Source organism: Pristis pectinata, chromosome 1 (assembly GCF_009764475.1).
Source record: "Pristis pectinata isolate sPriPec2 chromosome 1, sPriPec2.1.pri, whole genome shotgun sequence".
NCBI classification, from domain to species: Eukaryota; Metazoa; Chordata; class Chondrichthyes; order Rhinopristiformes; family Pristidae; genus Pristis; species Pristis pectinata.
The window spans coordinates 35,773,754-35,799,223 of NC_067405.1; the positions used below are offsets into that span (position 1 = coordinate 35,773,754).

At 39.2% G+C, this 25,470-nt stretch overlaps 1 protein-coding gene across 2 annotated transcripts in view; it reads left to right on the forward strand.

Moving 5' to 3' along the window:
* The window catches only part of cobll1b (cordon-bleu WH2 repeat protein-like 1b), a 140,172-nt gene that overhangs the window by 112,829 nt on the left and 1,873 nt on the right, over positions 1-25,470 (forward strand). For both annotated transcript variants that reach the window (XM_052020483.1, XM_052020491.1), the window contains exons 9-13: positions 2,820-2,958; positions 11,330-11,416; positions 13,920-14,145; positions 16,361-16,464; positions 18,093-19,675. In XM_052020483.1, the coding sequence (XP_051876443.1) occupies positions 2,820-2,958; positions 11,330-11,416; positions 13,920-14,145; positions 16,361-16,464; positions 18,093-19,675 (2,139 nt within the window). The remainder of the gene's footprint in view (positions 1-2,819; positions 2,959-11,329; positions 11,417-13,919; positions 14,146-16,360; positions 16,465-18,092; positions 19,676-25,470) is intronic.

The following is a 25,470-nucleotide window of genomic DNA, read 5'->3' on the forward strand; positions in this document are numbered from 1 at the left end:
GCACTCCTTCCACCACAACCCTCTGCTTTCTACGGGCAAGCCAATTCCTAATCCACACAGCCAAGCTTCCCTGGATCCCTTGGCCTCTGACCTTCTGAAGAAGCCTACCATGAGGTACCTTATCAAACGCCTTACTAAAATCCATATAGACCACATCCACCGCACTACCCTCATCAATCTTCCTCGTCACCTCCTCAAAGAACTCTTATCAGACTTGTGAGGCAAGATCTTCCCTTCACAAATCCATGCTGGCTGTCCCTAATCAGTCCATGTTTCTCCAGGTGATCATAGATCCTATCCCTTAGAATCCTTTCTAACAGCTTACCCACCACAGACGTAAGGCTCACCGGTCTGTAATTCCCTGGACTATCCCTACTACCTTTTTTGAACAAAGGACAACATTCGCCACCCTCCAATCCTCCAGCACCATCCCCGTGGACAACGAGGACTCAAAGATCCTTACCAGCGGTTCAACAATCTCCTCCCTCGCCTCTCGAAGCAGCCTGGGGAAAATCCCCGTCAGGCCCCGGAGATTTATCCGTCTTGATATTATTTAACAACTACCGAGATAAGTTCTTTGAATTGAAAAAAGAGCCAATTGTATTGTTATTCATCTGTTGGCAGACATTCACAACTGCAAGAAATGTCATTGCTGGTTGTATCAGGTTACTGGACTACAGGAGAACACTATTAAATGGGGGAAAAAGAAACACCTGTAGCAGTATGATTGATTTCATACCAATTACAATAATTATCGAGACACTTTGAACTTTATAATATATAATGTTCAGAGCATTGATTCTTTTAACTTCTTTCATTTGTTAGAAAAAGATTAAGTTTTAGAGTGTCTTAATGTTACAATATTTCAAACTTTGAAAATCTTGCCTTTCCAATATTTGTAGTAATTTAGCAAATCTTTCCCAAGGATGCTGTGTTTATGCTCCAGTGCTGACATTAGCTTTTATGCTCATGTCTCAGTGATATCTCCACTATATCTGGCTCCCTTGCCTCAAACACAACCAATAGAAACCTTTTTATTTATATTGTAGATTTAACACAGCAAAATATCAAGGTGCTTCAAAGGAGTATACTAAAAGAGTATTTGATACTAATTGATATTGCAGCTACCAATGGGATAATAATTAAACTTGATCGTGAACCAAAAGCCAGAATCGAAGGAGTTCGGGTATTTCAGGGAATTGTAGGACCAAAGGAGGTAAAGAGACTAGGAGTGAGGGGTTCAATTTCCGAGGTTTCATGTTTCCATGTTCACATTCCCATGTTTCCCATGGAAATTGTGCCTTTCTGGTTAGACAGTTTAACTTGCAGCATAGCAATTCCATTCTATTTTTAAACATTTTACGTTCCAGTATTATAAATTTATGCCCTATTTATGACCTCTTAGTTTTTTTCTTGTGCTGTCCTTTCCTGTTTTGCTTCTACTTATCACTGGATATCAAAATGGGGAGAGAGGACAGAACTGTGCACAGAATGGAGGGATATGGACATTATGGAGGCAGAAGGGATTAATTTAGATTGGCATTTAATTACTAGTTGAATTAGTTGGACAATATTGTGGGCTGAAGGGCCTGTTCCTGTGCTGTACTGTTCTATGTTCTAACTAATAATTGCACAAATAACACTACTAAAACCACCCTGCCTGCACCTACTGGGCATATGAATCCCAAGTGCTACTTGTTGGTTTGCCACACTCCCATAACATTTATGAGTAGCATGTCAGAGCTGTGCTAAATTGTTAGGTTCGTAAATGTTGATGGTTAATTGGGCGGCACAGTAGTGTAATGCTATTACAGCGCCAGCGACCCGGGTTCAATTCCTGCCGCTCTCTGTAAGAAGTTTGTACGTTCTCCCTGTGTTTCTGCGTGGGTTTCCTCCGAGTGCTCCGGTTTCCTCCCACATTCCAAAGATGTACAGGTTAGGAGCTGTGGGCATGCTATGTTGGCACCGGAAGAGTGGTGACACTTGTGGGCTGCCTCCAGCACATTCTCAGTAACACAAAAGGATACATTTCACTGTGTGTTTCGATATACATGTGACTAATAAATAAATGTCTCATCTCAAGATCCATAGAAAATTGCTAGCTGGCTAGCACAGACTGGATAGCATGTTTCGTACTGCCGCACAGACATTGGGAGCATGCTGCAAGTGTGATGTGTATGTCTCAGCTCTCATTTTGCCCCAAGCCAAATATTGAATGGCCCTTGAAAGTAAGTAGGAGTGGGCTAGAATGGTTGTTTCTGCCTGTACCATCTTTCCCTGAGGTTAAGGAAGGGTGGGGGGAGGAATAGGAAAATGCAGTTGAAGGATGGGCCCTGCTTTAATACGTTTGCAGAGGCAGGCACCAGCAGCCTTGAGGTTTATCTCTCCCACCCATCACCCTTGTTTCCCTCCCCAAACAATCAACTCGACTCTACTGCAGCATCCCAGGAGCATGAATGTCTTTTCCATTTATCAGGGAGCAGGGAACTCTGCCTTCTCTTTGCTCCCTCCTGGATGTTGTGCACGCTGTTTCTCTAAAAAGAGAAATGAGAAATAATTTTTACTTGAAGTCATTTGAATGTGCAGAACGATCAAAAGTACTGGTGTCTGATTTATCCTGGAGTCTATCACTCTAATGCCATTGCTTATTGACTGGTGCTTCAGATACTGAAGACTTTCTACCCTTTATGTTGGTGTACTGTTACACATTTTTCTTCACAGAAAATCGATTTTGCTTTACTCTTTTATTCTTGTAAATACTTTAAAATGCCTCCCTTTCACAACAGTGATCTTTGTTTTGTTTTAAAAATCTCCTTAAGGATATGACCGGTCCATGTAGACAAAGAGCTGGGTCACTGCCACACAGTGAAGTTACCACATCAAGTAACCCATCTGTAAAAAAGAAACGAAAGGCTCCTCTGCCTCCGAGTAAAACACCTGAAGGCCAGAAGATTCCAGGTAATGGAAAAGGTTTTTAACCTTTTATTCTGTAGCTTGGTTAGTTTGAGTAATGCAGTAGAACTCCATTAAGATATTTGAGCTGCAATGTAAATATTTTAAGATTTAATATTATGAAGTAACTGCAAATAAAGGAGAAGAATGGTATGCTGCAGCTTTAGCTTTTAGACTAAAATGGATTCCAATTTGCAATATTTTTAGTTTTTAGAAAATTTATATAATGTATTTTCTAGATCAAAATGTAGTCATGGTCATAAAGCATGGTGTCCTTAAAGGCTGCCGCATTCCCACTGCCCATCAAGTACCCATCTACACTAATCCTAATGTTTCCTCCAGCATTCCCATCAATGCTCCCCCTCCCACCATCTGATTTTTTTTTTTCTCTCTCTCCTTTCCTTGCCATCCACCTATACCATGGGTAATTTACAGTAGCCAGTTAACCTACCAACCAGTGTGCCTTTGGCATATGGGAGGAAAATCCTCACATCGAGGTGGAACATGCAGATTCCGCACAGAGCACCAGAGGTCAAGAATTGGACCCAGGTTTCTGGAGCAATGAAGCAGCAGTGCCCAATTTCCTTCAGTGAATGATGCATTATGCAACATAGGATCAAATTGAGACATGATTTTCGGAAATTGCCATGTTGCTTAATTGTAAAATAAACATGCATAGTTGGTTTATTTGTATTTAAAAATATGTTCCAAGATGGAATTCATTTCTAGGTCAAAATAAACAATTTGAATGCAGTTGTGTTTGGCTTCCTGTCAACTTCTCACAGGCCATCTGTTTGTCACGTGCTGCAGATTGTTAATTAACTTCTGAAAAATGCATCTGAATGGGAGGGAGTTATCTCTTGCACAGTGACCTAGAGGATGGAAACTGCATCTCATGTCAAATTAAATTCAAAAGCTGAGTTGTTAACTCATGGTGAGGCAAGCAGGGGAGCTCTGATGTTCCCAGTGTGAGGCCTTGGCTTGACTGAGCGTCTCAGTTGATCCTACCAGGAAAGGAGCAGCCTCTTCATTTTAATCGAGTAACATTTAGTCTCTTTAAAAATGGAAAAGGTGTCACTTTAAAGCAAGATGTTAATTCATTGTGTCTGAAATACAGGCTAAACTGCTGCAAAAGAGCCAAGTAGGATAATGAATTACTCAGATGCCACTGGGTTTGCAGTTGACTCGGATAAAAGACTAAAAATAATATACCCTTTCAACTGAACATGTGATTTTTAGCCCTTGACTGCATCCATCAAAAACAGATATTGTGTGGTTACGTGGATATTATTGCATGTCTGTTTGTGGAGCCACACTGGATGAAATTTATTACTGAATCTATCAACAATAGTAATAATAGCCCTTAAAATAACTACATTGGGTGTAAAGTGCTTTGCAACATACTGAAATGTAGTAAGAGAAAATGTTGAAGGATTAAGCATCTTTTGAAGTTGATGGGCCCAGATAAAATGTACTTCAGGTTGATCAAGAAGAACTGAAAATAAAGAAACAGCATAGGTTCTGACCATCATTCAATCCTTTTTTGGTACAGTTGTGACGTTGTACTGTTTTTTTTAAATGTAAGGAATAGACTGGATAATTCTTTAGTAGGCAGCCTAACATTGGTTATGTCCAAATTATTGGAAAAAATAATAAGATAGAGTATTGTTTGAAATAAAGGACAGTCAGCATGGATTTGTTAAAGGGGCCATGGTGTTTGAATTTATTGAACATTTTATTTTTGAGGAGACAACCAGGAGGGTTGATGAGGGTAACTGGGTTCAACGTAGTCCACATTAATTTCAGTAAGGTGATCAGCAAGGTTCCACCTGACAGACTGGTCAGCAGAAGTGAAAGCCTGTAAGACTGAAGGAAAAGCAGAAGGCTGGATACAAAATTGGTGTGGTGAGGGGAACATGAATGGTGATGGTTTAAGAATCGAAGGTACCTTGCTACAGGTAGATTTGTAGGATGGGCAGAAAAACAACAGATGAAATTCAACCCAGTGAGGCGATATATTGGGAATGGCAAGTAAAGCTCAGAAATGCACATTAAACAAAATATGTTGGAATGTAAGGGAACAAGGACCTTTTTGATGCATGTCCTTGCATTGTGAAGATGGCAAGAGACGTTGACATTTTAGAAGATTAATTGAGAGTAACGCATCAGTCACTAATGTCATATTAGTACTAAATAAAGTACCAAATAGGCCATTACTATAATGCAGTGCACATTTCTGAGCATCATATTGTAGGAAGGATCTGTTAATGCCAGATGGGGGTACAGAGAAAACTCTCAAAGATATTGCCTGATTGGAGAACTTTAGCTATGAGGAGAGAGCGACTAGGCTGAAGTTGTTTCATTTGGAACAGGGGAAGCTAAGGGGAAAATAGCCTGAGCTTTATAAAATCATGAGGGGCTTGGGGTGGATACGAAGGACCTATTTTCATCAACAGAAAAGTCAATTATAATGTACAATAGATTTTAAAGTAATTATGAGAGATTTGAACAATTCTTCCACCCAGAGATGGTAGGAATCTGTAACTCACTGTCTGAGTGTCAGAAGCAGAAATACTTGTCAAGTTTAGATTTATTTTTATGCACCCATCTAATAAATTATTTGGTACCTAACAAGCATTGGACAATGAGATGGAAAGTGGGATTAAGCTGACTAGTTTCTTGCCCTGCGCAGACCCTGTGGTTTCAGTAGCGACCACCTGTGGTGTAATTTTCTATGACTCTGAAGATGTGAATGGCACCAGTTTTTCTGTGGAATGTTACATTTCATCACAGTGTCAAAATGGTGCCACCTGCTGACAGTATGTGTGAATGCAGGGACTTGGTAGAAATCTCATGACACAGTCAACTTGCCATTTGCATTTTAGGGTACACAGGAACAGATGAAAAAGATGGGCAGAAGAGGATCAGGTGGTTTATTGAGTCTGACCATCCAATCATTTTGTAGCTGTACCTCATATTTTAGGCTCAGCTGTGGGGGGAAAAATGCACTGTGTAATGATTTGATCTGTATGAATGGTATCCAAGGTTTTCACTGTACCTCTGTAAAAGTGACAATAATATACCAATATCAATAATTTCCAGAGTAGCATAAAAAAGATACCAAGTTAATTTGAAAAGAAAAATTCAGAGGATTTACTCCTTATCCTGAAGGTGATTTTAAAAAAAGAAAAGTTTTAGGAGATGGTAATGATCACAATTTACATGAGCTAATAACCTACACACCTTTTTCAACATAATAGCCTCTGAAAAGAATTTTCCCAGTTCCCTTCTGAATATTTGGTGCAAACCCATAAGCATTGAGTAAAGCAAAAATTTAATCCAGCAATTTATGATACTCGGGGAAGTAACAATTTCAGTACCCTCCATTTTTTTTCATTCTACATTTAAATAATTTGTCCCAATGTACAGTGTGCCTTGAACCTTCTTCATTTTAATGCTTGAACCAAATCGCTTCAAAGCCTATGTATTCTTGGTGAAGAGCAACCAAGTTATTTTGGTCTCCATTATTGCTGAGTATTTTGAGCTATTAATCTGGTGCCACTTCTCGGTCTCTTGCTCTCTCTCGGTGTGAGGCAGCAAGAACTGGATAAAGTATTGTAGATGGGATCTAAACCAGGTCTTGAACTAGGTTATGGTAGTTCTTATTAGTTGTGACCATCCTAATACTTTTCTTTCCCTTTAGTCTAATTACATTGTTTATGAACTTGTAAAACTTCTTGCACAAGAACATTTGAGTCTATTTACAGCTCTCAGACTTTGTCAAATATATGGTTGGTGTTAGCACTTGCGGGTGCATTTATGTATGTTAATGTAATCTGCCAAACCAAGTAAGCAAAAAAGCAAACCTTTGTGTGAAAGGCTGTCTGAAAAACAGAATTATTAGCAAAGAGATATTAAACTGAAGATAACAGTACAAAAATGTATCATCTGCACAGCTCTGCACTTGAATGTTTTTTTGTTGGTGTATTAGGAATGATATGAATGTTAATAATGCACGTTTTGTATTTACTTCACTGAGTTTCTACAACCTGCAGTATAAAATCTGAATATTTGATCATTTTCTACTCTCTTATGACTTCTGGAAGGTAGGTTGGGGAGAAATTTCAGATATCTGCTGAATTAGAATAGTTGGTTAAATTGCTTTGTGTTTAAGCTGTGCATTCTTCTCCTAATTATCTTGATACCAATCTTTTGATTAGGTTTCTGAGTATTAAAAAGTGCTTGTGCTGTCTTTTGCTCCTTGCAGCTAATTATAGACTGATTAGATAAAACCTTTTAACGTTCTATTGTGCACACTATGTCAAAAAATCAAAGGAAGTGGTGAATATTAATAAATTTAAACTTTTTTTCAATAGAATAGATCTGATTTGTTTCTAGTTGAATCTGACTAGTTTGAAGTTATAACAATGGGCATTGTCTAGATGTGTAATATAATGTGATTGTCTGAAGGATTCATGCTGACACTGACTATAGAGCAAATGGCCTGTTCTGTGTTGTAAACGCTACTCCAAAAGAATCATTTCCCTTGCATTAAGGCAAGAGTTGAACAGATGTGATTCCATGAGTTACTGTAAGTACCGTTGCAAATCAATCTGAAGGCTGACAATTCGAGCCACTTACCAAGAACTTCTAATCTTTTCTCACATTTCACTTAGTATTGATGAAGCTCTGTGCTGCGTAGGGTATTACCCTTCAGACGAAGTGTTAAACCTTGTCTGTCCACTTGGTTAGTGAAATGAGCACTGGAGATTCTGTACCACTGTTCTCCTTGAGCAACGTGAATAATGACTTGCATTTATGCATTAGTTTACATGCGCATGGAGATGTTTCGGTGTAAAGGGGAAAGGGACATGATCGATGCTGATGAAGGCAAAAGTAGTAGAGAAAACGGGATGGTTGGGTAGAAGATTTCCTTGGATCTTTGGAGGGCTGTGATATTAAAGGGAATTAAATAGGGAGTTCCAGAGGATATGGGCAAAAAAATGGTAACAGGGAATTGGGAACAAGCGGAAGTTGGGAGTTCCTGTGGCTCCTGGCCAATATGTGAATAAGTATCATCCAAAATACAATTATAATGGTGATTAATTTAGTGCTCTTTATGGGTTTATACTAATTCCATTTACCAGCACTTGGCCCATAGGCTAGTGTGCCTTAATTATTCAAATGCTCATCCAGATGCTACTAAAATGTCGGGACAGTACCTGCCTCCACCACCACCTCCTGCAGTGCATTCCAATTGCAATCATCCTCTGGGTGGAAAAAATTCTTCCTGAGATCCCTTCCAGCCTCCTACTGCTCACCTTGAACCTATGTCCTCTGATCTTTAGGCACTCTGCCATAGGATAGCTAGTAAGAAACTTTTCCTATCTGTTTCTCATAATTTTTTTCTACTTCTGTCAGCTTGCTCCTTATTTCCCTTGGAGCAGAGGAGGCTAAGCCCAGTCTATTCAGTCCCCCATAAATGAAACATTGCATCCCAGGTAACATCCTGTTGAATCTCTTCCACACCCTTGCCAATTCAATCATGTCCTGTTGTGACCAGAGCTGCATGTGATATTCTAGCTGTAGCCAAACCAGTGTTTTATCAAGATCTTGAATTTTTTTCCTACCTTTTTTTCTTTATTCCCCCTCTCTCCTTACCTTTGACCCATCCCCTGGTGGATCTGCTCTCCCCTCCTCCCCCGCACTTGCCTATCACTATCTCTTACCTGCATCTACCTATCACTGCCCTGCGCCCACCCCGCTTCCCCTCTTTTGTCCACCTATCACTGCTCTGCTTTTCCCTCCTATATATTGGGCTTCCCCTTTTCCTATCTTCAGTCCTGAAGAAGGGTCCTGACATGAAACACTGACTGCCTGCTTCTCTCCACAGATGCTGCCTGGCCTCTTGAGTTCCTCCCAGCATCATCGTGTTTTTCATTTACCAAGATCTTCTTGCTCTTGTACTTCATGCTCCAACTAATGAAGGCTAGCATCCCATATGTTGCCTTTGCTGCCCTATCTACCTGTGCTGCCACCTTCAGGGATGTTTGGACTTGTACGCTATGGTCCCTTTTTTCCCCTCAATACTCCCTTGGGGCCTACCATCCCTGTCGCACCCTCATATTAGACCTTGCAAAAAAACATCACGTTACACTTGTCAGGATTAAATTCCACCTGCTATTGTCCTGCCCAGTTTACCAGCCAATCAGTATCATTCTGTAGCCTCAATCTAACCTCCTTGCTATCAATAGTACCACTAATTTTTGTGTCTTCCATAGACTGCTAGATTCACATTTAAGTCGTTAATGTTTATAATAAACAAGGGTCCCAGCTGTTATACCTGTGATACAGGCTTCCAATTACAGATGCAACCTTCCAACTTCATCTTCTGTTTCCCATTACTAAGTTAGTTTTGGATCTAATATGCCAACTTGCCTTGGATCCCATGAGCTCCACACTTCTGAATTAGCCTTCCAGGTGGGACTTTGTCAAAGGCCTTTACTGAAGTCCATGTGTAAACTACATCAACTGCACTGCCCTCAGCGATATTTTCAGTTAACTCTTCCAAAAAAAAATCAATTAAGTTAATCATACAGGACCTCCCACCAACAAATCAGTACTATCTCTGAATGCTTCCAGGTTCTGTTCCACAGAATTTTTCCAAATATTTTCCAAACACTGAAGTTAGACTAACTAGTCTATAATTACATGTCTTATCCCTGCTGCCAGTTTTGAATATTTGCGCTCTCCCAGTCACCTGGCACCTCATCTGTGGCTAACCAAGATTTAAAAAATCACTGACAGAGCCCCAGCAATCTCCTCCCTTGCCTCCTATAATAGCCCAGGAAACATCACATTGGGCCCTGCATTTATCACCTTTTATGCTCATTAAGACAACTAATGCTTCCTTTTCAATGTTAAGTTGCTGCAAGTTCTGCAAATACTGGATTCGACGTGTCTACATTGAACATAGAACACTACAGCACAGTACAGGCCCTTCGGCCCACAATGTTGTGCCGACATTTTATCCTGCTCCAAGATCTATCTAACACTTCCTTCCCACATAGCTCCCTATTTCTCTATCATTCATGTGTCTATCTAAGTGTCTCTTAAATGTCCCTAATGTATCTGCCCCCACAACCTCTGCCGGCAGTGCATTTCACGCACCCACCACTCTGTGTAAACAAAAAAAACTTACCCCTGACATCCCCCTTGTAGTTTCCTCCAAACACCTTAAAATTATGTCCCCTTGTGTTAGCCATTGTCACCCTGGGGGAAAATACTCTCTGACTGTCCACTCGATCTATGTCTCTTATCATCTTGTACACCTCTATCGTCCCCTTTCATCCTCCTCCTCTCCAAAGAGAAAAGCCTGAGCTCACTCAACCTATCCTCATAAGGCATTCTCTCCACTCCAGGCAACATCCTGGTAAATCTCCTTTACACCCTCTCTAGAGCTTCCACATCTTTCCTATAATGATGCGACCAGAACTGAATAGAATACTCCCAAGTGTAGTCTGACCAGAGTTCTATAGAACTGCAACATCACCTCGAGGCTCTTGAACTCAATACCCTGACTAATGAAGGCCAACAATCTATACGCCGCTTTAACAACCCTATCAGCCTGCGCAGCAACCTTGAGGGATCTATGGATGTGGACCCCAAGATCCCTCTGTTCCTCCACACTGCTAAGAGTCCTGCCATTAACCTTGTATTCTGTCTTCAAATTCGATCTCCCAAAGTGAATCACTTCACACTTATCCGGGTTGAACTCCATCTGCCACTTCTCAGCCCAGGTCTGCATTCTATCAATATCCTGTCGTAATCTACAGCAACTTTCTACACTATCCACTACGCCACCAACCTTTGTATCATCAGCAAACTTACCAACCCACCCTTCCACATCCTCCTCCAAGTCACTTATAAAAATCATCAAAGCCAGAATTAATCCGTCTTCTCCCGGAACAAATGCCTAGTGTGCTGAAGCAGTCTTTTTTTTACCTTAGAATAATTTGTGCGTAAATAAGCTTGATAGTTGAAGATGCTATATAGATAAGTAAAATGAGAATTAAGTTTTTATGTACTTTAGCATTTGCTTCTCAAAGATTGAATATTATTTTGAAGTGTGATCTTTGGCTAGCTAAATGTTGGTCAATGATTATAACTATATTAAATGTTTTAAAGAGTACTTGCACAATATTCATCTTCAACTGGTATCACTAATTATAGCCAGGATATATTCATTTAAGGCAAGTCAACTGATTTGTAATCTACACACTGTTCTGGTTGAAAAATTTGTTTTAAGGTCTTAGTTATGGTAACAATTAAATTAAATTCCAGTCTGAACCAAAAATGTTGCTTATTGTTTTGACAGATTCTAATCTGGGATCTAGTCCTACACCTGATGCTACAGATAAGACTTTTGCTGCTAAAATATCATCTACATTAACCGATGATCAAGGTAAAATGCTTCTAATTTATCGTCAACTTGAAGTTCTTCACCAATAAACAACTGTGTATGGGTTTCTTAAATTTGAGCAACTTGCTATTTTCAAAAATGAAAATTATATAAAAAAAAGCAAACTTTGTTTATAGAACTATATCATTGCATAGTTTTTCCAAAATACAGTTCCCAAAAATGCAGCAAACCTTTAAAGATGGTAATTTTAACTTTATGAATACTTGGTTAGAACTTTCTTTTTAAATTTTGGATAGAAATTCATTTTAATTCATTGTGCAAAATTGGCAACACATCTTCCATTTTCTTTAAGCAAAATCAGTCAGAATGTAAAATGTACTAACTAGATCTCTGTCGCCCAATTGCTGGTCTCACCCAAGTTTTTGTTTTCACCCTTCTGTTTCATCTTTTGCTTCAAGCACTCTTATCATTCAAATATGTATTTAAAAAGACTCTCTTGAGCCATGGGAAAAGGCCAACTATAAACAGTCGTATTCAGAGTTATGAATGAGCAATTAATGAGGCATTTCATGGTCAGAAATAACACAAGACCAACATTATAGATTTATCTAGGACTTTAAGTTTCAGTTATGGTAAAGCAGAGTTCACTCTTGACATTACCTAATTGCACATGTTTGCCAAGGATTATGACTGGCCCATTCTTCCACTTAGGGGAAGTCCAGAATCCTGTAGGGTATCAAAGATTCAATTTTTCTCTGGGCCCACCACAACAGTTGTGGTATCTGGGCAGCAGGAATATTTTTCCCAGGAGGGTCATGTTTACCAGTGGGATTGTTTCATCTATGTACACCTGTGGGAATGGTCAGATAGCCACATGTCACAGTGAAGACGACAAAGGTTACCATCAGCTTGAATGTTTGAAAAAGAGGGATGAATACATGAAGGTTTTATTATCCTGAGCTAAATAATTTGATGGTAGTGTAGCAGTTAGCGTAACGCTATTACAGTGCCAGCGACCCGGGTTCAATTCCGTACACTGTCTCTAAGGAGTTTTTACGTTCTCCCTGTATCTGTGGGTTTGCTCTGGTTTCCTCCCATGTTCCAAAGACGTATGGGTTAGGAAGTTGTGGGCATGCTATGTGGGTGCCGGAAGCGTGGCGACACTTGCGGGCTGCTCCCAGAACACACTCTACGCAAAAGATTCATTTCATTCTGTGTTTGAATGTACATGTGACTAATAAAGATATCTTATTTTCTTTTGGGCATATTTAACAGTTTCATAACTGTAAAAGCATGACCATTTCCCTGTTTTTTTCCACAATCAGTTTATTTGCCTCACAGACTTCACACTTCTGCAACTCTTAATGTACTTCATTACATTTCAACATGTTCATGTTGTATGTATTTGATTTGATTTGTATTGCTATTTGACCATGCTTGCCATGAACTTTTATGCTCTGCAGCAGAATGCTGACTCAGTAATGGAAATGGTAAATGACTGAGTAACTAACCGTGGAGTTCTGGAGATTTATGAAGGGACTATTAACATGTACATAACTAATACTGAAGGATCAGTATCAGCACCACAGACCCTAGTGCAATAGTTTCCATGGGCTCAGCTTTTGAGTTGGTACCTGGTGATTTTTTTTCTTTGAAGGGTTGCTGGTAAGGGAACACGACATGCTTGTACCCTTAATTCCAAGTTGATAAAATATGGAACATTAGTAATTCTATCAGGTTTAATTATATTCATAGTTACATTGTTGAAGTGAAATTAAGCTGACTATAACTGCATTTCTGGAGAGTTGATTTGAAGCAATGCAAGCAAAACTGTGCCCCAAGGCAAACTAATCCTGTGTTGTTCATGCTCGTGCTTTAAATTTTCTATGGTCTTGTCTGTCTTTGAGATAGAATGGAAATAATGACCAATTATGTTCACGAGACCATACACTATTCCAATTTGGAACGAGCTGCATTTAAAAGTTGGTTCTGCTGGACATTCTCCCTACTTCCAAATATTGTTTATTTGTTGAATTGTAAAATTTCTGACCATGGACACATCATGTATGTTCAAGCCCTTCACTTCTCAAGTAATTCATTTCTGAGTTAGTTTGCATCTTTTGGTAGGCACCGAGCAAAAGAAACACCCAATTGGAGGAAAGGACAAGGTGAACGTATTAGTGGCTCACTTTCTTCTCAGCAAGGGATTTGCTTAGTATCTCCTAAATCGCATTCTCAACATCATTTTAAATCTTTCCTCCCAAACGAGTTGTGCAAAGGTTTTTACATTAGTATTTACCATCCACAAAAGTGTAGCAGGCTATCTGAAGACTAGCAGTCTGGCCTGCAGCTTGCATGTAAAGAATTTTTTTTCTGTCATTTGACTATACATGTTTTTTTTAAATGAAGTTTTTTTTTCTATCGAAATCCAGATCTAAAAGATGTGTGTTCTACTGTTGAACTTTGATAAACCAGCTCTTTAGATTGAAGTACTGTAGCTGGTTCATTAATGCTGATACCTGATTCTTGTTTTTCTGTGGTGCAGCTGTTGTTGGATCTGAATGTAACCTTGAGGAGATTGTTGAGATGGAAGAGACGAGAGCTCCAGACACTGATGCAGCAAATGGTATCGTTCAGACGGAGGAGGCACTGAGTCCACATGTTACCATAGATAATCCATCAAAAAATGCACAGACATCAGTATCTGACAACTTGGATGTTGACAAGTCTACGGCAACAGATAAAGACGCTGAGATGAAATCAGAAAACAGGTGAGAACTAGTGAAGGTTAGCTTTTGTGATGTCACTTTTATTTGGGGGGGGTGCGCGTTGTTCACAACTTTCTGCTTAATTTGCCACTCAATTCACCACTGTTTACCAAATAATCCTTTTAACCTTTACATTTCCTATGATGCACTTCAAATTGAAAGCATCTTTGCCTTTACTTACAATAGGTATGGAAATTGGGTATTATGTTTGGTACATTGTGACGAGGCAAAAGAACTATTTACCAATTTAAAATGTTGAACAAATTTGTTGAGCACGATTCTTTGAATGTCTCAACTGAAAGGTCGTCATTGAAAAGGCTGATTTCACTCAGTGCATCTCTTCACTTAATGAATGCAATGTTAACCTTCAGCTAATAAACCATTTATTATAATGGTTTTGCAAGGTCTGTGAGCAGAGGCATCAACACCAATGAAAAGATTGTACAAAACAAAATCAACGAACCTGAACGCAAATGTGAATAAGGATTTTAAAACCTGCCTGGCTTGACAAACAAAATTTAAAACAACTAGATTGAAGCGATCTCTGCAATCATTTAACCAATATCTTTGCTGGATTATTCTAGTGTTGTCATTGCATTATATTATTTTCAATTAATCCAATAATGATGCTTCCTAAAATGAAATTTAAAACTGGTTTCTGTTACATTGGTACCGTGTTAAAGAAGATTTGATGACTCAAAATTTGCAGTGGGTTGAATCACCTACTCTCATCGCAGTATTATATTGATGTTGCGCAATTGCCTGTTGCTGGAAAAGTTATCTTTCTGGCTAAGACCATCATGAAGGCAGGTTGCTAGGCCTTGTAACTGAGACAAGAGTGCTAGAGAAAGCCTCACCCATGAATGATCTCTGGAGAATATGGCTGACAAGGCCTAGCCCGTAGCTATGCACCTGTCAAAATTGTCAAAGTTTTTCAATGTGTCCAAATGACCTTATAATATTGGTTTCCAAATGACATTGGTTTCATTTCCAATAGTATTTCCAACAATTTAAACATTTTTCAATACCTTTCTCAAATATTTTTTTCCAAATAATTAGACAGGAAGAATGTGGAGACTTTGGAGAGGGTGCAGAAGAGATTCACCAGGATGTTGCCTGGATTGGAGAGTATTAGCTATAAGGAGAAATTGGACAAACTTGGATTGTTTTCATTGGAGGGGCAACCTGATATAAGTATATTTTTTTAAAAAAATGAGAAGTACAGGTGGGGTACTCAGTTAAAATCTTTTTCCCATAGTGGAAATGACAAATGCAAGAGGGCATAGCTTTAAGGTGAGAGGGAGAAAGTTTTAATGAAGATTTACAAGGCAAGTTTTTAATGCAGAGAGTGGTAGGTGCCTGGAATGCACTGCTGGAGGAAATGGTGGAAAAAGATACAAAAGCAATGTTTGAGAGGCACTTGGGCACATGAACAGGCAGGGAATGGAGGGATGTAGACTGTGCAAGCAGATGGAATTAGTTTGGATTGGCATCATGATCAGCACAGACACTGGGTCAAAGGACCTGTTCCTGTGCTGTACTGTTTTATGTTCTAATTTTAAAAATAATTTGCCTTTCTTTCTCACAGCTGCAAAAATCTGCATTGAAATTAGGGACACGTACTTTTGTTGCATTTCAGCGAGTTGTGTTTTTCTTCCCTCTGTTTTCTGTGGTGACTGTGTATGTACACATCAGTGACTTCATGAGTTTTTATTGAATGGCCTTGTTTGCACCACTTCTTTCCCCTGTCCATCTTGCACGTGCTCTGATCGAGATGAAAGTCTCAAAAAATGCAGATGCTGAAAATCTGAAATAAAAACAGGAAATTCTGGAAGCACTCAGACCTGAAATGTTAACTCTATTTCTTTTCCCTTGATTGAAATGAATCGGCCTGCTGAAGGAAGCAGATTCCCCCGTGTAAAAGTTGGGCGTTTGCAAAAAGTTCTTGCTCCACTTTTGAAGTCTGTTCAGAATCTGGTGGCAGAGCTGGAAAATTGTCGATGGAGTATGGAACTGCCAGTAAAACCCAGCAAAATCCAACCCAATGTTCAATTTAGTGTTTGTCAGCAAAATTATAGATGTTCTTTTTGTGACTTTATTCCTCTTGTTTTGTTTGAAATTATTTAAGCATTCTGCAAAACAATTGGAGCATTAACAAATCCCAAGCAACTGGGATATGCTTACACTTCATGTTTCTAATTTACTTGTGTATCATCAGGGTGAGTGCAGCTGAAAATATCGTCAGTCAAACAGCCATGGAAAAGGATAACAATTCAGTGATGGAAAATGTAGATAAGGATCTTTCAGCAGTAAACAGTGGTGGTAAGTGCCATTTGTAAACCAAGGGGGAAAAAGTTGGTATTATTAGGCTTTCAAAAATCTTGATGTTTAAATTGGCAAAAAATGCTTAGATTTGATGGTGGCTTTTTTGGTTTCAAAATAACTTTTCAATAATTAACATGTAACTTGACTCTAATATGAATTTAAAATGAAAAATATTTGCTTTATTCACTTTTTGTTCTATTTGCTTGTCTTCAAATACACCCTTTTGGATCTGAATATCATTAGAATGTTATGTATTCTCAGATGCCAATTTTAAATTCAGACTTTTTAAATTGCAGTGGACAGTAACTGAGATCACTTAACTAAAAGACTTGTAAAGCTACTTTGTGGTTGGGTAGTGAAAATATTACTCATTTGAAAATGGTGAAAATATCACCGTCTTTCATTTTAGGACAAATTGACAAATTTATTCTTGGTGGGAAAAGTAGTGGAAGAAAGTTCAGTGCTGATGCATCTCTTAATGAATAGTGAAGCAAAATCCCCAGCTCATCAGATCCCTGAACCATCTCATTGAATCTAGAAACTGTCCCTGAGATCCATTCACCGGCATCAGCTGCTTCTATAAACAGTTCGAACATTATGTATGGCATTACTTAAAATTTTACAGCATAGAAACGGGCCTTTCAGCCTAACAGATCCATTCCAACTCCATGTGAGATTTCTTCCACTTAACCTTCTGCAAGTTAGAACACACTGATAACATTGTGTTTGGTAGTTTCAAATTGTGAAAATATCCCACGAGTAAATTTAAATCTGGATTAAGATTAAATTTTACAGTAAGAAATGGTGAATCTATCACCATATAAAATGAAGGAACCTCTGGCAGTAACTTCTGGAGTCTGGCTGACCACTGCTATCAGTGTTTCCCTGCTCCTCCACCAGATGTGCTGTTTTACACCATTTGTCTGTAAGATGTTCAGAATTAAATCATCTGAGTGACAAACCACTCTCACTGTTTTTAAAAACACAGTGAATGTCCTATCTTATGTATAGTGACACAAAATGGGGCCATTTGGCCCATCTGGTCCATGCTGTCTCCCAGGGGAGTAAACCCAGTAGTCCAGTTCTCCCTCTCCTTATTTCCCTGCATCCATACAACCTATTCTCTCTATTTTGTTGTATTAGGTGGAAATATGTTGTAATAGCATGTTATGCCATTGCTTTTTCAGATGCTCCATCTGCTACGCTATATACACCTGTGAGATCTGCTGTTGTCTTAATCCATTTCAAAGTAAATTGAAAATAAAAACATCTTATTAAAATTATGGATACACTCTTGTCATAAAAGAAAAGGCCACATGTCCCTGAAATGTGACGTTCACCATAGGGAAAGTTGTGGGAAATCTGATGTTGTGAATGGGTCAAATGGTGCATGTTCAGCAAAATATTTCCATCAAATATTGTCTGTTGTGATTGTCTTTTGTCTTGTACAGCAACATTGATGTGGTAGGTGTAATGTAGACAATGTTCAGTAACATTGATGTGGTAGGTGTAATGTAGACAATCACAACAGACAATATTTGATGAAAAAAGTTTGTGGAATTTGCAGTATATTATTGCTGGAAGTGTTTTGTGCAAGTAAACTAATTAGATTTTTTTCATTTTAGTTGAGGAAAATGTAAACCATGAAATGCATCCAAAAGCTTCTGATGAAATATCAGGCACTTGCTGCTTGATTCCTTCAGATAAAGGAATAACAGGAACATTGATTCAGGCAGACATATCTACAGATATGACAACAAGTCTTTTGTCAAAAGATTCTACCAGTTTTCAGTTGACCAATGTAACTGTCAAAGATCAGCAAAAGAAGTCTGATAGAATGGAGATAAATGAGGTGAAATTTGAGGAGGTTATTTCTGAAGAAGTTAACAATTTCCAACAGGCTCACAGTGCCAAGACAGCGAATGGCACTATTACCCCATCACATGATAAAACATTGAAAAATATTTCTGAAAATGTGGACAATTCTGAAGATAATTTCAGTTTGCCATTGTCTTCTAAGCAACAAAAATGTGAGTCTGTTTCAATGAAGTCTACAGACCCAACTGTACAGAATTTCTCCAGTAAGGAAGACTTGCCTGTTAGTAACCAACCAATTACAGAGCCTTTAACATTCTCTCACTCCTGTGATGCACAGTCAACCAAAGAAGCAGTCATAAGGCCAGAAACTCCAACAAAAATTCCAATAATATACAGGTCCGAATCTGAACCTAAACCTAAGCCATCTAATGAAATTACAAGAGAATATATACCAAAGATTGGAATGACCACCTATAAAATTGTCCCTCCAAAGTCATTGGAAAAGAGTTCACCAGGAATCTTGCCAGAAGCTGAAACAGTGGATCAACAAACTCCTACTTATGATTATGTCCCAGCGTCTGACACTTCAAAACAGTCATCAAGCCACTCTAATGAAACAGAAGGATCTGTAGCAAGTGTTGCAAGGGAGAAGACAGACATTCATCAAGGAGCTCGCAATAATGTGCTAAAATCTGAGTCCACTGATTCTGCAACCCATTCCCCTAAAGCTGAAACAGCAATTTCTAATTTGGTTGTTGACAATGAATCTGAACCACACAAGGAAAAGGTTATCAAAAGAACACAAAGTGCTTCAAATAATAAAATGAAGCCTGGATCTGCCTTCCTGCAGCTACATAAAAGGATCTCTGGTCAGTACGTTACCTCTGCACTTGCTAGAAGTTCCAGTTTACCTTCTCAGGCCAGCTTGGATATAGAGAAGGAAGAAAATGGAGTGTCATTTCAGGATCTTAGTCCTACAAATACAATTGATGGAGAGATCATAATTCCTCCACCACCAGAATTTGCAGGTACATCTGAAGAGAAAGTCCAAAACAAAATGTCCAAATCTGGTGGGACTTCTGCATCCCGACCTTCCCAGCCTCCAAAAGTACCAAAAAAGCCATCTATCCGAGTAAACTTAAGTGACACAAAAAGTCTTAGAACTACTGTTGCTTCCAAAACCTACACTCCTACCTCGCCGTCACCCTTTGCTCTTGCGGTGTCTTCAGCAGTCAGGAAAACTCAAACAAATACAATGTATTCGTTTAAGCCCAAGCCTGTTGAAGCCAGCTCGTCAAACCAATCTTCTCTCTCAGACTTTGGAAATACAGAATTGCATCAATCTTCTTCAATTCCCAAAGAGTCCAACAACAGCAACATATCAAAACAGGTAAAGATATTTCAGCAATGGTGGATTATTTTATTCATGGTTGTTTTGCGGTGGTTAACTAAATACAGATACTGTATTTAAGGAGACATGAGACTGCAGATGCTGGAATCTGGAGCAAAATACAAACTGCTGGAAGAACTCAGCGGGTCAGACAGCATCCTTAGAGGGAACTGGATAGCTGGCATTTTCGGTCTAGACCCTTCGTCTGGACTGAAAGAATAGAGGGGAGATGGCCAGGATAAAGAGGTGAGGGGAAGGGATAGAGCAAGAGCTGGCAAGTGATAGATGGATCCTTGTGAGGTGGGGGGGGGGGGTGGTGATAGGCAGATGAAGGAGGGAAGAATTGAAGTGGTGACAGAGACTGGGATTTTTAATTAAAGGAGCTTCTATTTTTTCCAGCAAATTGACATGCAGCTTAAATTCCAAGAAGTTCAGGTTTTGTTTAATGCACTTTCTTTCAGTGTTTTCAAGTCAAACTGTTCATTGTTTATTTAGAGAATTGCAGAACTTTTTTTTTAGAAACTTGCATAAAAATGTGTAAAATGACTTTTAAACAAAAGAGCTTCCATGATAGTTCTTATGTTTTATTTGTATACACTGTTGTATAATATGATGGATGGGAATATTAAAGCAGGTACTATAGCAACCATTTTTCTATAAGTAGCAGCTGTGCTAAGTCAGATATCTTCTTTTCCTGCCATAAGGATGTACATACCAGTGTCCTGAATTAGAACCAGGGGCTAATTCCTTCTGGTGGCAGAAGTGAGCAGATGGGAAGCTGCTGGTAACTTTCATGGTCCATTTCCCAAGGATCCTGCATAAACTGGATGCCTTTTTTTTAAACTTGGCTGTTTTGAAGCATAACTGACCTGAAATGCTTGGTTTTCTAATTAGGATCACAACTAATTTTGAACATTATCCATGAGTATCACAAGCTGTATATACCTAAAAAGATTTATGGCAGACCCATGAGAAGTTGGTCCTCCAGCCTCATTTGAAGACCAGAGGTTGTGAGCACCTGATGTATCCCCAGAGGCTGCTCTTTGCTCATTGAAGTTTCAGTCTACCCCAAAAGAAGAAGCATTTGGCAAAGGGAGTTCCTCTTAGCTCCAAATTCATATAAGGATCACTGCTTTGGCTGCTGTGGCAGTGAGAAATGGACTCTAGCATGTTGCTGCCAGTTTTTGAAAGGCACCTAACTGTGCTAAATAATCCCTCTGACTACTAGTTAGCTTATGGCCAATAGCCTGGAGTAAAAGGTAAACCGAAAAAATAAGGTGCAAGGAGCTTTAAATCTGTTCATTCATGAACTGTAGTTCACTTCCCATCAATAACTCTGATTTTCGTCTGTTTGTAATCTGAAAGATATGCTCATCAGCTCTACAAATAACATCCTTGCCGATGATGACTTGGTTTTCTTTTGTATCACAAAATGAAGTCCTGGAATTGACCCAAGAGTGTCATCTAAGTATAACAGTATTCTCTCATAACTAGCTTTTGCAGGCAGGTGCAGGGAGAGGGGCTGAGGGTGGGGATTGATTCTGACCCTCACGGAAGAAAAGAAATAACTAATATTACAACAGAAGAAACAATGGTGCAAGTAGTTTACAGGTAAATATTTATACCCCACAAGGCTGTGTCCTCAGCCCTCTACTCCCTATACACTCATGACTGTGTGGCCAGATTCTGCTCTAACTCCATCTACAAGTTTGCAGATGATACCACCGTTGTAGGCTGTATCTCAATTAGCCATGAGTCGGAGTACAGGAAGGAGATAGGGAGCTTAGTGGCGTGGTGTCGTGACAACAACCTTTCCCTCAATGTCAACAAAAGAGCTGGTCATTGACTTCAGGAAAGGGGCAGTGTACGTGCACCTGTCTACATCAATAGTGCTGAGGTTGAGAGCTTCACGTTCCTGGGAGTGAACATCACCAACAGCCTGTCCTGGTCAAATCACGTAGACACCATGGCCAAGAAAGCTCACCAGCGCCTCTACTTCCTCAGGAGGCTAAAGAAATTTGGTCTTTCCCCTTTGACTCTCAGCAACATTTACAGATGCACCACAGAAAGCATCCTATCTGGATGTATCACGGCTAGGTACGGCAACTGCTCACTTTACTCTACTGTTATTGTTTTTTTTTACCTGTACTACATCTGAAGTACTAACCTGTTCTGTACTAACCCAACTTAACTGCACTGTGTAATGAATTGACCTGTACGATTGGTATGCAAGACAAGTTTTCCGCTGTACCTCGGTACAAGTGACAATAACATCCCAATACCAGTATTATTTCAACCCGATCAAGTAATCCAATTTTTAAAAAAAAAAGCTGGAAGGATCCATTGGTTTAATATAAAGTTTAATTAAATAAGTTTTTCAGGAATCACCGTGCAAGGGCAGTGCCACAACTGAAGCTTGTGGAGACTTTTGTAATTCCAAACAACCAAATCTGTAGTAGGTGTCCACCTGTTGAAAAGCTTCCGAGTTGATGAGCTGGCATCCAGGTACTGATCTTGTTGCCATCAGGAGACTGTTTGTGCTCCTGGTGTTGGCTTGTTGTACAAGTCTTATTTGCGATAAGGGACAGGAGGCTGTGATTGTGTCCAATAGGCAAAGGAAACCCAAGTACAGTTCTGGAGGAACTCTGGCTTTTGTTCAATTTTTGCTGAATGGGATAAAGATCTGTGGGGTTCAGGAGCTAATTGACACAACTATTCAAGTGGAAGAAACAAAAAGGTATGTGGTAGTGATATGGAACAGTATATAGTCAGAGGGTTAAGATAAAGTTCTCTGCAGTTATGGCTACAAGTTTCATTGGATGAGTTGTCTGCCAGATGCAGTGCTGAAGGAAGACTTCTCACAGTTGGGGACGAACTTTGGGTGTGAGTATTCATCTAGTTATCATAGTCCATGTAAGCACCAATGACATAGCTTCTGCTGAGAGAGTGGAAAGTGCTTGAGTCCAAATTTAATATGCGTAACATCAAAGGAAATGATTTCCAGATTTTTATCTGAGCTTTGCACAAATTGTTATCCAGATAAACAGATGGGTAGATTAAATGTGTGCCTGAGAGGGTAATTTTAGAAGAAGACTTTTTATTTCTTATTGCTTTGGCAACATATCTGGAGAAAAAGGAAATGGCTCCATTGGGACAGGCTCCACTTGAACAGGAAAGCACCAGTGTTCTGGCAAATCAAATTTAAAAAGTTGTTAATGGTACGTTTAAATATATGATGGTGGAATGGGAGGATTTTGGAAGAGTTCAAAGGCAGTGAAAGAAATGATAATCAGAGTAGTTGTTTGGATTAAACTAAGCAGTGTGGGTCAGGAGGTGCCAGCAAGCTTAAAGATAAAAGGGCATTTGTGATTTTGATGACATTATGGTAAGTGCCCTGCAGGATTGATAAAGAAATGGTTTTCTTTATTAATAATACCGTTGTCATTATCAGCCATGGCGTCAAAATCTTTGTTCTGGAGCTTTGTACTTTTTTGGCAGATTGAAAAGATGGTGTAGATATTTTTTTTGAACACCAGCAAAATTCGAAAGCAAAAAAAAATCTACTTGCCTCATTGAGAGCCATAACCTATGTTCAAGACAACAGCTGTTTAATTGTAAGAAAACTGCAGTCTACAGTGCTTTAAGTGAAGGTACAAGTGGTTTATTATGCTGCTTCAAGATATTTCCATGTGGTAGTTTCCAAACAAAGCAAATATAAATGCCATTGACTGCATATTTCTGAGCAAGGTAAAATAGCAGATAAATACTTTTCTGGATTAATTCCATTCAGAATCTTCACATTTGCTTTGGTTAGAAAATCCAATAAATATAGCTGTTCTTGAATATTAATAACTAATTTTGCTTGAATCCAAGTCAAGTTTATTGTCGTATGTACGGTACAGGTACAATGGAAAAAACTTTGCTTGTAGAAGCATCACAGGCACGCAGATTCAGAGAGCACACAGAATGTAAATTATACAAGAACAGGACTGTGCAAGACTTGTGTTTTTTTTGAACTAATGACAAGTCTTTATGGAGGGCAAAGCTTTCACCATAAGGAAAATATAAATCTGCATAAAACCATCACTCTGACTAAATATCAAGAAATTGCAAACAAACGTAAGGTTCAAATTCACAACTTAAAACATTATTCTCCTCTAGCTTTTAAGTTCCACATACTTACTATCTGAAACCTGATGCAAATGTTTGCTTTTGAGGATGGATTTGGTGGTCATCTCTGATTCTCGGAGAGATTTGCACCATTTCACAATAACTTTTTTTCCCCTTATTAATCAGTGAGTTTCCACCCTCCAGTATAATCTTCACAATGTTTGATAGAAGGCATGGTCTAGAATAGAGCTTGCCAAACCTGCTCCTTGTGGGAGCTTGCTGTGCAGAGATTGGCTGTTATCTTTCCTATAATACAATGGTGAGAACACTAGAAAACTAATAAATTGGATCTAAAGCACTGAATTTGTTGAAGTGATGCAAAACTAGAAACCCTCCTGCTAATCTAATCCATCTGTCTCATTTATCTCTCTCAAAAATATTAAGGTCCGGTTTAACAAGTTAAGGAATTCTCCATAGATTTTGGACTTCCCACATACCAGCATAACCAACCACTTTTGCAGGAACTCAGCTGAGATATCCATAGTGTTCTCTTCGCCTTTTATTATAACTATTTGCAGCAAATTGTGACAGGCTAATTGGTCCAACTGTTTGTGTATCCCATTGAGGGAGAATCCTCAGGTAATTGTTCCAGCAAAGTGAGATGTTGCTTGATCTCACTTCAATGCTGTTCTACAATTGCAGTTCACTTGTTGTTTGGAATTTGTGCATCTTTGCAATAACTTCAGTGTTTTCCTGTGTGGTGTGAGCCCAGAATCCAGTTTTTTTTTAATCATTGTTTCAATTTCTTCTAGATGTTGAATGGTTGAACTTCTAAATGTGGTTCATTCAAGCAAGAGATTTCTGACAGTGGTCCAGTCAAGGTGCTGTCATGCAGGCACTCCTAGATAATGTGACAGTGGGAATGGATAACTTGTAAAGAGTTAATTTGACCTCCGAGTAAGACACTTCAAGAAATGTATTAAGGGATATGGGCCAAACGCAGGCAAATGGGATTAGTTTAGATGGACATCTTTAGCTGGCATGGACAAGTTGGGGCAAAGGGCCTGTTTCTGTGCTGCATAATGTTATGAATCTCCATAATCCTTTTTTAAATAAAAAGGTTCTTACTTTACAAAAGAGGAAATATCCAAATGAGATGGCCATAATTTGTAGTACATTCAGCTCCCAGATTATGTAACCCTAATTGTTTGTAAGTCAAAAATGAACAGAAACAGTGTATGGGAGAGCAAGCAGGAGCGTGAAGAGTGGCTGCCAGCCGGCCTCGCTGACTCGGAGTGAGTGAGTCTGCTCAGGGCTCCCAGCCCCTGATTATTTCAGCTTGTTTGGGGTGGGGGGTGGGGGCACGGATGGGGAGGAAGTGAAGGAGGTATATGAAAATGCCCTGTTCCTACCCAGCAGAAAGTGCCTGCAGTAGCCAGCAAATCCATCCCCTTTCATCCCACTGGTCTCCCAAATACTCACTCATATGGACAGAGTGTCCATAAGTCAGGCATTCATAACCCAGGGAGGACATGCAAGCTAGAGAAAGCGCTGAAAGTGATTTGAGAAACCTCAAAAGGTTTGGGGATTGGCCCTGTATGAAGAATGTGTTTCAAAATCAATTTGCCTTCTACAATAATACAAAACATTTTAAATATCATGACCAGTCATATGAAGTGAATTTT